The sequence below is a fragment of the Miscanthus floridulus genome, chromosome 5 (assembly GCF_019320115.1).
Source record: "Miscanthus floridulus cultivar M001 chromosome 5, ASM1932011v1, whole genome shotgun sequence".
Taxonomy (NCBI): domain Eukaryota; kingdom Viridiplantae; phylum Streptophyta; class Magnoliopsida; order Poales; family Poaceae; genus Miscanthus; species Miscanthus floridulus.
Genome location: NC_089584.1, coordinates 115,528,596 through 115,542,040, shown reverse-complemented (window position 1 = coordinate 115,542,040; position 13,445 = coordinate 115,528,596). Strand labels below are relative to the sequence as shown.

At 45.8% G+C, this 13,445-nt stretch overlaps 2 protein-coding genes across 8 annotated transcripts; one reads left to right on the top strand and one right to left on the bottom strand.

The window, feature by feature from the left end:
- Positions 1-6: 6 nt before the first annotated feature.
- LOC136450532 (probable nucleoredoxin 2) lies at positions 7-4,426 on the top strand. Its single transcript, XM_066451010.1, has 3 exons — positions 7-226; positions 3,014-3,493; positions 3,661-4,426. The coding sequence occupies exons 1-3, from the start codon at positions 131-133 to the stop codon at positions 4,270-4,272; spliced, it is 1,188 nt and encodes a 395-aa protein (XP_066307107.1). The 5' UTR covers positions 7-130; the 3' UTR covers positions 4,273-4,426.
- Positions 4,427-4,724: 298 nt separating this feature from the next.
- On the bottom strand, positions 4,725-8,706 carry LOC136453184 (protein translation factor SUI1 homolog). Of its 7 annotated transcripts, XR_010758960.1 has the most exons (6): positions 8,625-8,706; positions 7,059-7,168; positions 6,196-6,407; positions 6,036-6,089; positions 5,553-5,678; positions 5,055-5,470 (listed from the first exon to the last, which is right to left on the bottom strand). XR_010758960.1 is itself a non-coding variant. In XM_066453765.1 (5 exons), the coding sequence occupies exons 2-5, from the start codon at positions 7,093-7,095 to the stop codon at positions 4,945-4,947; spliced, it is 396 nt and encodes a 131-aa protein (XP_066309862.1). In that variant the 5' UTR covers positions 7,096-7,168; positions 8,625-8,706; the 3' UTR covers positions 4,725-4,944. The 7 variants fall into 7 exon arrangements, 6 of the variants coding, with proteins under 6 accessions (XP_066309862.1, XP_066309864.1, XP_066309863.1 ...); XM_066453765.1 differs by lacking the exons at positions 5,055-5,470; positions 5,553-5,678 and adding an exon at positions 4,725-5,037; XM_066453767.1 differs by lacking the exon at positions 5,055-5,470 and having other exon boundaries at positions 5,484-5,923.
- Positions 8,707-13,445: the final 4,739 nt, after the last annotated feature.

Below are 13,445 nucleotides of genomic sequence, written 5' to 3'. Positions count from 1 at the left end.
CAGCAAGCCTCGGGCTTTGCTTATTGCCTGTCTGTCTGGCTGTCTCCAAGCTTGAAGCCTTGAAGCCCCAGTTGCTGGCTGTTGTCCGGGACATCACGCACGCACAGGGCTGACACTGGAACGACTGAACATGGCCGGAGACCCGGGGGACGCGCCGGAGGTGGGGGAAGGTGGCATACGTTCCGTGCTCACCATGGGCTCGCTGGTCGATCCCTCCGGGAACGAGGTAATCTCGTTCAGTTTCAGCTCATGTTCTACACCTGCTTCGGTTGTCTGTCTCTCTAGCCCTCTGTTTTCTGCTACTGCTAGTAGTGATTTGGCTTTTGAGTGGATATAGTAAAGTTCGTCACTGTTCTTTTCCTTGAGTTTCTTTTACTCGTACGTTTGATCTAAAAAGCACCTAAGTTAAGAAGGTTTGATACATGTGAAACGAGCAGTATGTGTGCAGATATCTCGCTCCTCTTTTAGTATGTTGATTTTTTTTAAAGAAAGCGGCAAGAGCTCTGCCGTATTTTAATTAGACGATAGAAAAAAAAAAGAAATTTACAAACTAGACCAGGCGACAAAGGCGCCCTATTAAAACGGTCTGATGACCATCTGCTCCACCTGTTAACCATCTGACCCGAAACAAGAAACAAAAAACACTCAACAGAAGAAGAAAACCTGACCGAACTATAGAACAGGAACTACTCCCATTGTTTCCCCTTGCCAACTGTACTGTTCTACTTCTTCCTTGCAAAGAAGAGCGACTTGTCTTGGCTGTAACAATTTGTTTAGAAAGATTCTTACGCTTCTTCCACACGTTCCACCGAAAGTAAATCATTATGCCGTCTAATGTTTTCCTCCGGCCTTTATCAATCTTGGCGCAACACTTACGCCAGTATGAGTGGATTGAACCTGTCATTGACACTATGTCTATCGCTGTTAAACCAAGCCACTGCTTTAGATCGGACCATAATTGTTTTAAGAAAACAGAATCCTTGTAAAGATGTGTTGTTGTCTTTGGGTCAGTACCACATAATTTGCATATCGGATCATTGGGTCAGTTTCGTTTGATCAAATTGTTGGCTGTTAGGATTTTTTTTTGTGTAGTAACGTCCAAGCAAAAAATCTGCACTTTGGTTCATCCTTTGCCTTCCAAATCGACAAGAGTTTCAATTTGCTGAAAGTTCCTTGGAATTGATTGTTGTACGCACTCTTGGCTGTGTATTCGCCGTTTGCCGTCCATCGCCACCAAATACTATCTTCCCTGCCCTCGTGAAGCTACGTTTGCCCTATGGCTTCCCATAGCTCAACGTATTCTCTAATTTCCTGCGCCGTGCTTAATGGGATTATATGGGATATCCAACGATTATCTTGCAAGGCCTTTTGCACCGTTAAATTTTTCCTTTTTGCTTTCTTGAACATAGACGGGGCAATATTTTTCGGCGTAGTGCCGTGTACCCACGATGAGTGCCAAAAAAGAGCCAGCTTCCCATCTCCTATCGTTACCACAGTTGATGCCGCAAAAAGATCCTTAGTATGTTGAAATCATATGCAACCTTTGCTTCATACTAGAAAGGATTTGGCACATGCAAAAGTGAAGATAAATCTAATAGGGGATCGATAACACACACAAAAACATGTTAATAGGCTAATAGCCATAGTTTGTGTTATTCGCCAAAAAAAAAAAAAAATAGCCATAGTTTGTGTGGCAAGTATAAACTCAGACAACGGATCCAATCCAGTCACTGGCTAGTTAATCAAGATATTGCTTTTGAGGGCTTCAGATTTAAAGTTTAACACTGTTTAAAGTTTGGTCTCCCACAGACTCCTAGTGGTTGAGCTTTAGATAAAAGTCTAAAGCACTAGAAGCTTCAGAACTTAGTTTTTTTTTTTTTTAAATAATGAAGTAACTTTTCAAGTTTTCATACTTCTCCTACGTACAATCTGATGAAAGCCCTAATAAGATCTGTAGTCTTAGCCTCACAGTTCTCGATCAAGACACCAGGTAAATGTAACTTTTCAGAAACTTCAGCTCTAATAAACCTTCAAAGTTAAGGCCTCTATACATTCTACTTTAGTAGGGTTTGACAGGGATCTTAACGCTAAATATAACACTGATGTGAGCCTTTACCTAGAAGTGTGGCATCATTATTGCGTACGTGCCATATATATGCGTACAAACTCATCTTTGTTCAGCTAAATATGACACTGATGTGAGCCTGTACAGTTTCATCAAAATTGTGCCACGCGTAATATATGCGCGTCCAAACTCATCTTTCTTTGTTCAGCGGAAAAAAATCGATCATATTTTTTTAATCTCGCCTCTAACAACATCACACGTGCTCATGTTGGGACCTCTCTAAACTTCCACGTACGTCCTCCCTTTATAACCTGTACGTGAAATCGAACCAGAATATATGCACCATTATTTGTGTTGTACTTTTGCTTTTAGAACCGTTCAGTTTATTTTGGACGTGATTGGTAGGTTGAATCGGGCTATTTCTGTACCGTTTTGATGTCTGACTTATTCATGCGGCGTGTTTGGTTATCCTCCTCGCACCTTTCGTCTGTATTCTTTTATTCATCTGTCCTCCTCCATCCCGCACGACTTCGGCTTCTCAATTTTCACTTCCCTCTCCATATAGGATGGTTTGATTCAGGGATGGCGCAGGGACCATGTGTCATACACTCAAAACTCCCATCCATGTATGCAACCAAACAAGATCACATCTTATACTAGACCAACAACCAAGACAACTAAACACGACTGACGATTTGAGCATGCATCTCACCATTCTAGACCGGCTCTCTATCCCGGCTTCCCCTTACCAAAGCAACCAATCACGCCCTCTGTTCCTACGTACGACAAGAATCAGAATCGCACTGTGCAGATTGAGTTTGCTATATTTTCACATGGTCTTGCAGTCATTCTTTATATTTTCTTTTCGAAATCTATGTTTCCATTTCTCTGTTGCTCATGTGAATTATCACGACCATCAAAACACCAAATATGTCTTCCTGCTGGCAGGTTCAGTTTCCAGAGATCGACGGCAAGATCATCGGCCTCTACTTCGCGGCGAACTGGTACCCGAAATGCGAGGCTTTCACCCCGGTGCTGGCCGCGGCCTACGAGCAGCTCAAGGAGCGCGGCGCCGGCTTCGAGGTCGTGCTGGTGTCGTGCGACGAGGACCGGCCGTCGTTCGAGCGGTTCCACCGAACCATGCCGTGGCTCGCCGTGCCTTTCGGCGACCTCCGCTGCAAGAAGCGCCTCAGCGAGAGGTTCCAGGTGGAGGGCATCCCACGCCTGGTGGTGCTCGCTCCGGACGGCGCGGTTGTACACCCGGACGCCGCCGACCTCGTGCACCGCTACGGCGAGAGGGCGTTCCCGTTCACGGCCGCCAGGGTGGCGGAGCTGGAGGCAGATGACCAGCGCAAGTACGCGTCCCAGACGCTGGAGAAGCTCTTCTCCATCAACGGGAAAGGGTGCGTGAACGGTGGCAACGAACAGGTAACGTGTTCTCGAACGCTAGCTAGCTAGCTAGCTATCTAGAGGGTGCCATGCCATGAGCTAGCTAGCTTGCACTGGAGGGGCATTGTCGTATGCCGTTGCTCCACCCGTACGTACGTCGACTATCCAGCTGTTGGCCTATAGCTCACCGCGGCTAAGGGCTGCAGGTTCCGATCTCGAGCCTGGTGGGGAAGACGGTGGGGCTCTACTTCTCCGCTAGCCATTGCGCGCCGTGCATCAAGTTCACCACGAAGCTGGCGGCCATCTACAGCAGCCTCAAGGGCAAGGCGGAGGACTTCGAGATCGTGTACGTCCCCATGGACAAGGAGGAGGATGGGTACCGGTGTTCCTGCAGCGACATGCCGTGGCTCGCGCTCCCCTACGACGGCGTGCCGTCGCGCGCGCTGGCGAGGTACTTCGACGTGCGGGAGATCCCGACGCTGGTGGTGGTCGGGCCCGACGGCAAGACGGTGACGCGGGACGGCCGCAACCTGGTGAACCTCTACTTCGACATGGCGTTCCCGTTCACGGACGCGCAGATCAGGCTGCTGCAGGAGGCGGAGGACGAGGCGGCCAAGGACTACCCGCAGTCGCTGCGCCACCGGGGCCACCGCCACGAGCTCAGCATCGTGTCGGAGAAGTCCGGGGGAGGACCCTACATCTGCTGCGAGTGCGAGGAGCAGGGGCTCGGCTGGGCGTACCAGTGCATCGCCTGCGGCTACGAGATACACCTCAGGTGCGGCCAGAATGCGGAGGGCGGCAGCGCAGGAACTGCTTAGCAACGAGTTAACAGCATCACTGATACTTAGGATGTGTTTGGTTGAGCTGTGGAGAAAAAAGCTATTGTAGGTTGTAAGCCGTGAAAAAGCTGTTGTGGGCTGTAGAAAAGCTGAAAGCTATTTGGTTAAATAAGTATAAAATATATCTTGTATCTTTTATCTCTCTTGAAACAACTATGGAAGAGTTTTTTATTCCATCAATTTTGAAAAGCAGAAAACCAAAAGCAGAGTTAAACCGGTTTTTAAAAATGTATTGGTTTTCAAAAATGTACTACGAAATAACAGCTGTTTCTAAAAAAAGTCACCTCAAAACAGTCTTCTTAGTTGGGCTTTTAGCTTAAAAGCTAAAGCCAAAAGCCTAAGCAAACGGACCCTTATCTATCTAGCTGCATGCATATTGGACATGGTCTGTGTTTGTTCCCAACAAACGTCAGCCTGCTCTTTGTCAAGTCTGATGCTAGAGTAGTAAAATAGATGAGAAATGGCCTGCCTTGTAAGGTTTAGGTGGATAGGTGAGTGCACAAGAAATGAAGCTGCATCCACTGCGGCAGGTGTCAAGCAAATCTTGCTGCACTGCCCAATCAATCTACTTATGCATTTCCAGTGTGCCTTCGGTGTGAGGTGCTGCGTCGATACACTTCCGTAACCACAGGACTGAAGGATTACTTTGATTCAAGAAGTACATCCAGTTTGTCCGGCTACAGCTTTAGCCAAAGAAAACAAACAGATTCCAGGCCACAACATACAACTTGAGATGAAGGTCAACTACATACAGATCAGAAAGCACATGAGAAGCGAAGTGACCATAAAAGAACACGGGTTGGAAAGCTCAAGTCAATTCATAGACGAACACAAACAGCAATCTCTCTTGTTATTCAATATCAGTAGACGGTTCCCCAGACAGACGATACTTTCATTCAGGTAACACTTAGGGCCTCTTTGGCAGGGCTCCGGCGGCTCCGGCTCCCGCACCTGTCGGCCGTCCACGGGCCGATAGGTGCTAGGGGGAGCCGGAGCTGCGGAGCCCGAAAAACGAACTTCTCCGGCACCAGCGGTGTCTGTGAGAGAGGAAAGGAGGAGAGAGAAAAACGGCTCCGGTGAACAGTAGCACCTGTCGGCCAGTGGGCGGCCGACAGGTGAACAGGGGCGGGAGCCGGAGCCGCCGGAGCCATGCCAAAAGAGGCCCTTAGAGAACATACTGCAAGGACAACTTGCATCAATACCAGTCTTCTCAAATCAAATAGTGACGCAGGTTCAGATGAATAACAACTAGTACTGACATTGTGAAGGCTTAACAAGCTTCGGAAACTTCAATACTTGGTATCATATGATAGCGCACACAATCACTTAAAAATTGCAGTCTAAAACCCGTGAATCTTGATGCTATCTTTCTTCACTATTCCAGCCTAACAAAAATGGGGCTCTTGTGTTCTTGCCCCTACTTTGATGTGCAATTGTGATTTTGCCCTCATTTTTCTAACTTTGTGATTTTGCCCTTAACTGTTCACAAGTCAACGCGATTTTGCCCTTGGTCAATGGAAAAAACAGGGGCAAATTCGCGTTGACCAGGGGCAAAATCGCGTTGACTTGTGAACAGTTAAGGGCAAAATCACAAAGTTAGAAAAACGAGGGCAAAATCACAATTGCACATCTGTGTAAGGGGCAAGAACACCATTTTCCCAAACATATATATGATGAAGAGTCATCAGGAAAAAAAATGAACTAAAACAACAAAGATGCGCGCCTGGTGTAATATAACTTACCTGGACTAGGAAAGTAGCAACATTTTTACGCTGATCACCTTGCAGTTGAATGGCCTACAATATACATCAGATGAATGAATTACCAATATGACATTTAGATAATATGAGAAGTTAAAGTTAAACCAATAAAAGGAAGTGAGTACTGAGTGCTACTTCTTACCTGGCCTAGCTCTGGATCCTGGACTACAGTACCATTGCAGCAGAACTCTTTTTTGAGATCCTTGAGGATCTTGTTGTAGCTGTACTCTTTCTTCAAGCCCTGAACAGTTGTCAGACTCTTTCTTCCGTTGCGCTGCTGAATTCGCACGTGCACATAGTCCTTTGATCCAGCACCAGCGTTGGAGTCCTCAGCATTTGCCTCTGCAAACGGATCTACAAGGAAAACACAAAGTTTTCACCTTCTGGCTTCAGATTGTGCTCAGGCCTGGACAAATGGGTCAAAATAAGCTTATTGCATTGGAAGAAAACCAAATGAACAAGCTCAATATAACCCAATAACCAATGAATGCCCATAGCCTTGCCAATAAGGACATGTATATCATTATCACCTCAGGAGGAGGTCACTACTGATTCTTGTGCACCAATAGAACTGCACAGTACACAACTTAAGACAAGTAGACTATATGTTAGAGGCATAGGCATGCGGTGGAAGACTGGGCAGCATGCAGGAAGGAGTCAGGCGTTGCCTATTGTTAGGATCTAGACTGAGTTTGAGTGGTTAGGGAGTTAAGTATCTGTAATCTGGGGTGGAATGAATCAAGCAAGAATTGGAAGGAAGAGCCTTCACTCTTGCTTGGCCATGGGCAAGGTCCCCGGCCGGCCCCTCTCTTCCTCGCAACCATAGCCACCATAACATCCATCATAACACTACAGGTTATTTTAGGGTTAAGAGAACAAGGAAAGAAACCGAAAAGTGATCTGTTCTCAGTTGAACCTATTTAAGAACGATTATAATCAATATAAATTGTTACTATCTCAATGAGAAAATGTATAACAAAACATGTTGGGAAAAAGGATATATACCAAAAGCAGATGGAAGCTGGAGGTCGAGATCAGACATGAAACTTAGTTCTTGAGTTTGATTAGTCCCCGTAGAGATCACTGAGTTTGACTAGTCAATCTGGGTGTAAGAGCTGCAAACCATAATACCATTCCAATCAATCACTAGTATAGTATGCAGTCATAATAAAGGCATAAAAGAACTTAAATTAAATGTACAACTCAACTCAATCATCCAATATCCAGGGTGACACAGGCACAGCAATATTCACGACAAAATGCAAGATGCTCATATCGACTCGAATACTCTATACACAAGAGAGCAAATCTAACAAGATAATACCTATATGAACAATCAAGGACTATTATGAGGTAAGAAATAAACAGGCTTAATGGACACTGAAGCCAAACGATGTTTTACATACCTAACTGATGGAGGTGCTATTGGGCTCAGAACAATGGCAGGGCAAGAAACCACACAATTCAGAGCTAATCGAATGAAATATTCTAGGATAAGTGTTCAAAAGGTCCAATAAAATTTTCATCTTTGCTTGGTCTGAATGGGCTAGAAAGGTACATGACATAACTGAAAGTACTTTACCAAAACAGTAGCCTGAGGTGACTGGATTTACTAGCTGCTAGCTTGCTATCTCCCTGCTAAAGTGGTGGTCCGAAGCAGACTAACACTTTAGCAGAGGCTGATAGCATATCGTGGTCCTGTTTCCCTTTCTAGAATGCTGTTCTAGTAAAAAAAACATCTGCATTTCTGTTATGCGAGTAATGGAAATGGGGCTGGTCTTTCCATTATATGAGTAATGGAAATGGGGCTAGCCTCGAGTCGAAAAAAAGTAGCCTGGGGTGACTTAACCATACAAGCAACTTGCCTAGTTGCCTACTACCTCTTACCTCTTATATGATAGCTACAGATAACCATAACCAAAACTCTGTGTTCTCTGCTTATTAACAACAGGTTTCAACTATCTGGAGAAGGCTACCTTCTAAAACTGGATCAGTGGGCACAAACTCCCAATTCTCAGTCACTTCAGCAGATGAAGATATCATTTACAGATAACAAACATTGCATATACAACTCTAGATGTAAAATCTGCATAGGAGTTCCTAAATTGCAATACAATTTAGTTGTGGTGTCGATCATTCTACAAGTCAGAAGATACACCTTATCATATACATACATCTAAATGGCACAAGGAATCAAGGATACCAAAACACGGCAATCAAATCATGAAACTGTATCGAATCACAAACCCTGGTGGTGGTGCTTGATTTGGGGGAGGTTCCCAAAATCAGGCCATGTGGAGTTAAAATCGATACGCCAGGACCGCCAACCCATCGCCACCCTCCCCGACACCACCAAAATCCGATCGGAGCAAACATTCTCCACGTTAACAAACCAACGCACAAATTCCTCGAAACAACCCCGAGACCTGCTCGATTTGGGGCGAGATTACGACCGCACAATCCGACCGACCACAGATCAATCAAGAGACGGAGGAGCCCATCATCAGGTCCTCGAAATTCTGAGCTCGGAAACACGGAATTGATCGGGGAAGAGCAGGGAGGAGGCATCACCTTTGGTTGGTGGCGCCGCCGGCGAATCGAGGACGTGGAACCGCGCTCTCTCTGTTTGTGGGTCCTGCCGCTCCAAGTCGACCGCCTGTTGCGGTTGGTTATAAAGGAGGAGGCGTGTGCTTCTTCCCTGCTTGGGCGAACCGCCAATAGGATCAGGATTCGGCCCACTCGATTCCCCTTTGTGGGCTTACGTAGGCCCACCAGCGCTCTCGGTGGGCTAGTAAAACTTGTATTCACTCCACCCAATGCGTAAATGGAATCACGGCCTTGTCAACCAACCTCCATGGCCTTGTCAACAAACCAACGAATAAGGCCCGACAAAAACTGGGCTCCTTGCTGGAGACATGAACTCATGAACATCTCAAAGGCCATCTTAAATGGGCATTTGGCGTCTTGATCAGACCTGATCAAAACTAGACTCGGGTCGGGTTCAAGTCGGGCCGGGAAAAACAGGTGGAGTCAAAACTTTTAGTTCCGACGTAAAGATGGATCGATATTTTCTTGGTTTCGGCTTCTTCTATTTTATAGGTTGGGTAGAGTGAAATTCTCTAGGCCCCGTTTGCATCTTGAAATTAAATTTATTTTAATAATCATAATTTAGACACATATTAATTAAACTAATATAATTGTATATGGATTATATTTGTATATTATTGTTTGCTATACGAGAAAAATACTTATATATTGCATTTCTATCGTAGGGGAGTGAGTTGCAGAGCGTGTTATAAGTTGCAAACTAATTTTCATGGCCCACCCTATGAATTTTAGATAGGTATATATGAGAATTTTAGAAAGTGATGGAATGTCAAATTCCAAGGCTATGTTCGCTTGAGATTATAAGCCAGAATCAGCCCTACTTTTTCAGCTATGGAACAATGTTTTTCTCTCACAATAAATCAGCCCTATAAATCAGCCGCAGCAGTAATAAGTCCTGGCGAACAGAGCCCAAGCCAAATAGCCTAATTTATTAAGTCGATTTCAATTTCTCAAAAAATAAAAGAATCCAAACGGCCCCTAAAATTAATCTCCAAAAATGAATATTTAGAGGAATCAGGGTCCAAATTCAGTCTGATGCACTGACGAGTCAGATCAAATGGCCTATGAACAGTTCTAGTCTCGATCTTGTTGGTATCATTTCACTTCTCCAGCGAAGCACAGAGTATGTGCCAGGCTGCCGGCAGGTAAAATGCAATTAGAAATTACTACAACGAAATGTACATTTTCAATTTAGAACATCATAAATTCATAATTGACTAGGAAATCAAGAAAGGTCCCAGCAGAACTATATATGGCCACGCAGTCCGGGGCATGGCGGCCTAGCCCAAAGCCTGCCTTTTTGGCCCGGCACGAGCACGGCTCGGCCCGGTGCTGAGTGGGCCCAGGCTAGCACGGCCCGAAAGAGCAGCCCGTGCCTGGGCTGCACCCCAAGCACGTAGGGCTGGCACGGTGAAAGCTCTAGTTTGGTTTTAGCGAATTGATGAAACCCTATGTGCTAACCTTTGACTCTAAATGTACATGAGATATGTTAGTACTAATCCAAACGGTGGAGCAAGTGAATGATGATCATGATGATGGTGGAGGCCATGGTGATGATCAAGTGCTCAAAGCTTCGAAAAAAAGAAAGAGAAAAATAAAAAGTTCAAGGCAAAGGTATAATTGATAGGAGCTCTTTATTTTTGTGATTAAGACACTTAAAGAGTGTGATCATATTTAGGATAGATAGCCATACTATTAAGAGAGGTGAAACTCATCGTGAAATATGGTTATCAAAGTGCCACTAGATGTTCTAAATCATTGCATATGTATTTAGATTCTAGTGAGTGCTAACTGTAACACCCTCGGTGTTACGCCTTAAACCAACTACTAAAACATATCATGAGCATTATGTTTATGTGATAATGCATGTGCTAGAATGTGTAGATAAATTTCTTGTAACTTAAAATAGTCAATAAAAAAGTTAAATGAAAGTTGATTCAATAGCTCATATATATCAAGTAGGGTTAAAAATCATTTTTTATTAAGTAAAAATACTATAGAACATGTGTATGATATTTAAATAAAGTTTAAAGTATGAACTTTGTAGATGACAATGCAACTTTTGCTATAGAGAAATAACATTGCTAGCTAGTAATTCTAGTAGCTTAGAAAAGGAACTTGAAATTGAATTCAGCCAAGACTAGAAGATTCTTTAAGTTTATTGACAGCTAGACAATGCCAGGTTTGGGGATTTATTTTTTAAAATTGAGTTAAAAGGTGGTGTCGTGTTTTAGCTTAGATTGGTAGCCTAATAGACCATCTTTAGCATAGTAAAGGTATTTTAGTGTCAACCTCAATCGTTTAGTTGCTATCGACGCTTCAAAATTCGTGCACGACACGTTTTCGGGCTGGCTCGCCGGATGGACGCGGTCACCAAGCTCGGGCGCTCGGCGTCACCATGCTGGTCACGCGTGCGCGCGCTGCCGCACGTGGCCGACCGTGGCTGCCTCTGGCCTGGCTATGGCCCGGCCACCGCTGGCCCCAACGCGCGGAGCTGCTGCTGTTGTCGCCTGCCCCACACCGCACCGCAACGGAGCCGCTGCCGGTGCCATCACCTTGTCGTTGCGTCCGTACTGCTGCCTTGCTTCGCGTTGCCGCTATCGACGCCACTACGACGTTATGCTGCGCTGCCGCTCGCCTTGTTCCCGTGCGTATGTGGGCTGTCCTGGCTGCCTTGCGTCGTCACCTCCCCTTAATGGCGCTACGGCCGCACATGCCGCGCCCCCACCTGCCTCCATGCATGCGCACATGGTCTGGCTACGTTGTCGCATAGCGGGTGCATAGACGCTGCCTCGGGTCCGACCGACCACTTACTGCTAAGGCGAGGACGAGCCAAGCCACACCTGCTCCTCTTTCTCTGCCACCGCGATCGGCCGACCCCGCTCACTTAATTCGGCATGGTTGAGTCACCATCGCCTGATTCATCACGTCCCTGACTTCTCCATTAAGCCACCTGACCCCCCTGACCCCACCCAGCCTTGAAGCGAGCACGACCAAGCTCTCATTTGGAGTTTTCCCCGCCACCGTGCCCTTAAGGCCACGCTCGATCATGGTCGAGGGCAGTCCCCCTACCATCCCTTCTGAGCCAATTCATCTGCACCACTAGCTTTGCCTTGCCTCCCTCTCCACCTTACGCATGCCAGTGGAACCGCTACCACCTCCCCGTCATCGCTGACGCGACCGTGCCGCCGCGGTGCGCCGTCGCACGGCTCAACCACACGTGGACAGCGCTCCTCCGTCATCCTCCGCCCCAACCGTCACCTCGGCCTAATCCATGGTAGCCTCCTGATGCTCATGCGCTAACCAATTAGGTCTACAGCTACCCCAGCTCACCGAAACAGTGGCGTCGCCGTCGTGGATGGCCGTGCGCCGCTGTAGCCTTCCCCGACAAGTCGTGTCTCCCTGCACCACCACTTACCATAGACGCTTGGGTTGGAGATGGTGACCTGCCCATTAGGTGGTCTACCGTAGGTCCCAGGTGGCTGGCGCAGCCGTGCTGTGTCACCGACCGTCGCGCCACCATGCGCTGAGTCGTCAGGGGTGTGCGCGGGGGAATTCCAGAAAAGCCAGGGGGTTAGGTAAAAAGGTTTGAGAGAGGGGAAAATGGCATTAGTACTTAGTTGTAATTCGGAAGAAGTTTGAGGTCTCTTTTGCAAAATCACCCGGGATTTCCCCCCGCCGCGGGCCGTCTCGCACTGCAGGCCACCCTCACGCGGGCCGTACCACGGGCCGTCATGTGCTCACGCGCGCGCTGTGTCGCGTGGGCCACGCGTGTGGGCCACGCTGGAAAATTCGTTTTTCTTTTTAATAAGGAATTAGAAATAGTTTTCTAATTTAATTTCTGAGCTAATCTTTGGCAATTAATATAAAATCATGTAGGTGTCCAAAAATTATGAAATAAATTTTGTTAGGTTCATAAAATTGTGCTTTATCTGTTGGTGTATTTAGTTCATATATATACATGTTGATACTAGGAGCTATTAAATCGTTTGAGAATGCTTCATATTATTAAATTAATCATTGTAGGAATTTTTGTGGTAAATTGGTGCTAGCTTTGGTCCTGAATTTTTTATAGTAGCTTCATGGTATTATTACGTGCTCACTGTAATTTTTGTAGCCTTAGGGTAGACTAAGCATTAGGGGTCGTTAAATGCTCTTTATTTTAATATACATTAAATCACTAGAAGAAATAAAGATATATCCTTAATTTACCAAGCTAAGGGTTTGTTAGTTGAATCCAACACTCTGCTTGAGGAAGATGATAGTTAGCTTAGTATTTTAGTCATTAGAGCTAGCTTAGTAGCTTAGTATGCGTAATCTTATTTTAAGAGTTGCTGTTGCCTAAATGCTAAGTGTTGCATCATCATCGCATGCATGTAGAGAACGAGTTGGTGGAGATAGTGACCACCGATGATCGTGAGTTTGCGGAGATCATCAAGGAGTATGAGGAGGAGATCCTTGTGAGGGAGGAAGTCCTAGAGCCATCGACGACTGACTCAGCTGACACCGCACCTGCCTAAGGCAAGCCCCGGTGCATAACTCTTATTTTTGATAATCACTGAATATATATATATATGTGTGTGTGTGTGTGTGTGTGTGTGTGTGTGCGTGTGTGTGTGTGTGTGTGTGTGTGATGTGCATTTATGTTACAGGATTTTTTATGAAAATCACATGCATAGATATATCTGTCCTATGAGTCTTACTAGTGCAGGTTCGAGTAGATGCTATGTTTAGGTTTTTGGTAGCGTGAGTAACATGCCATTACTCACAGTAAGTGATTATTAT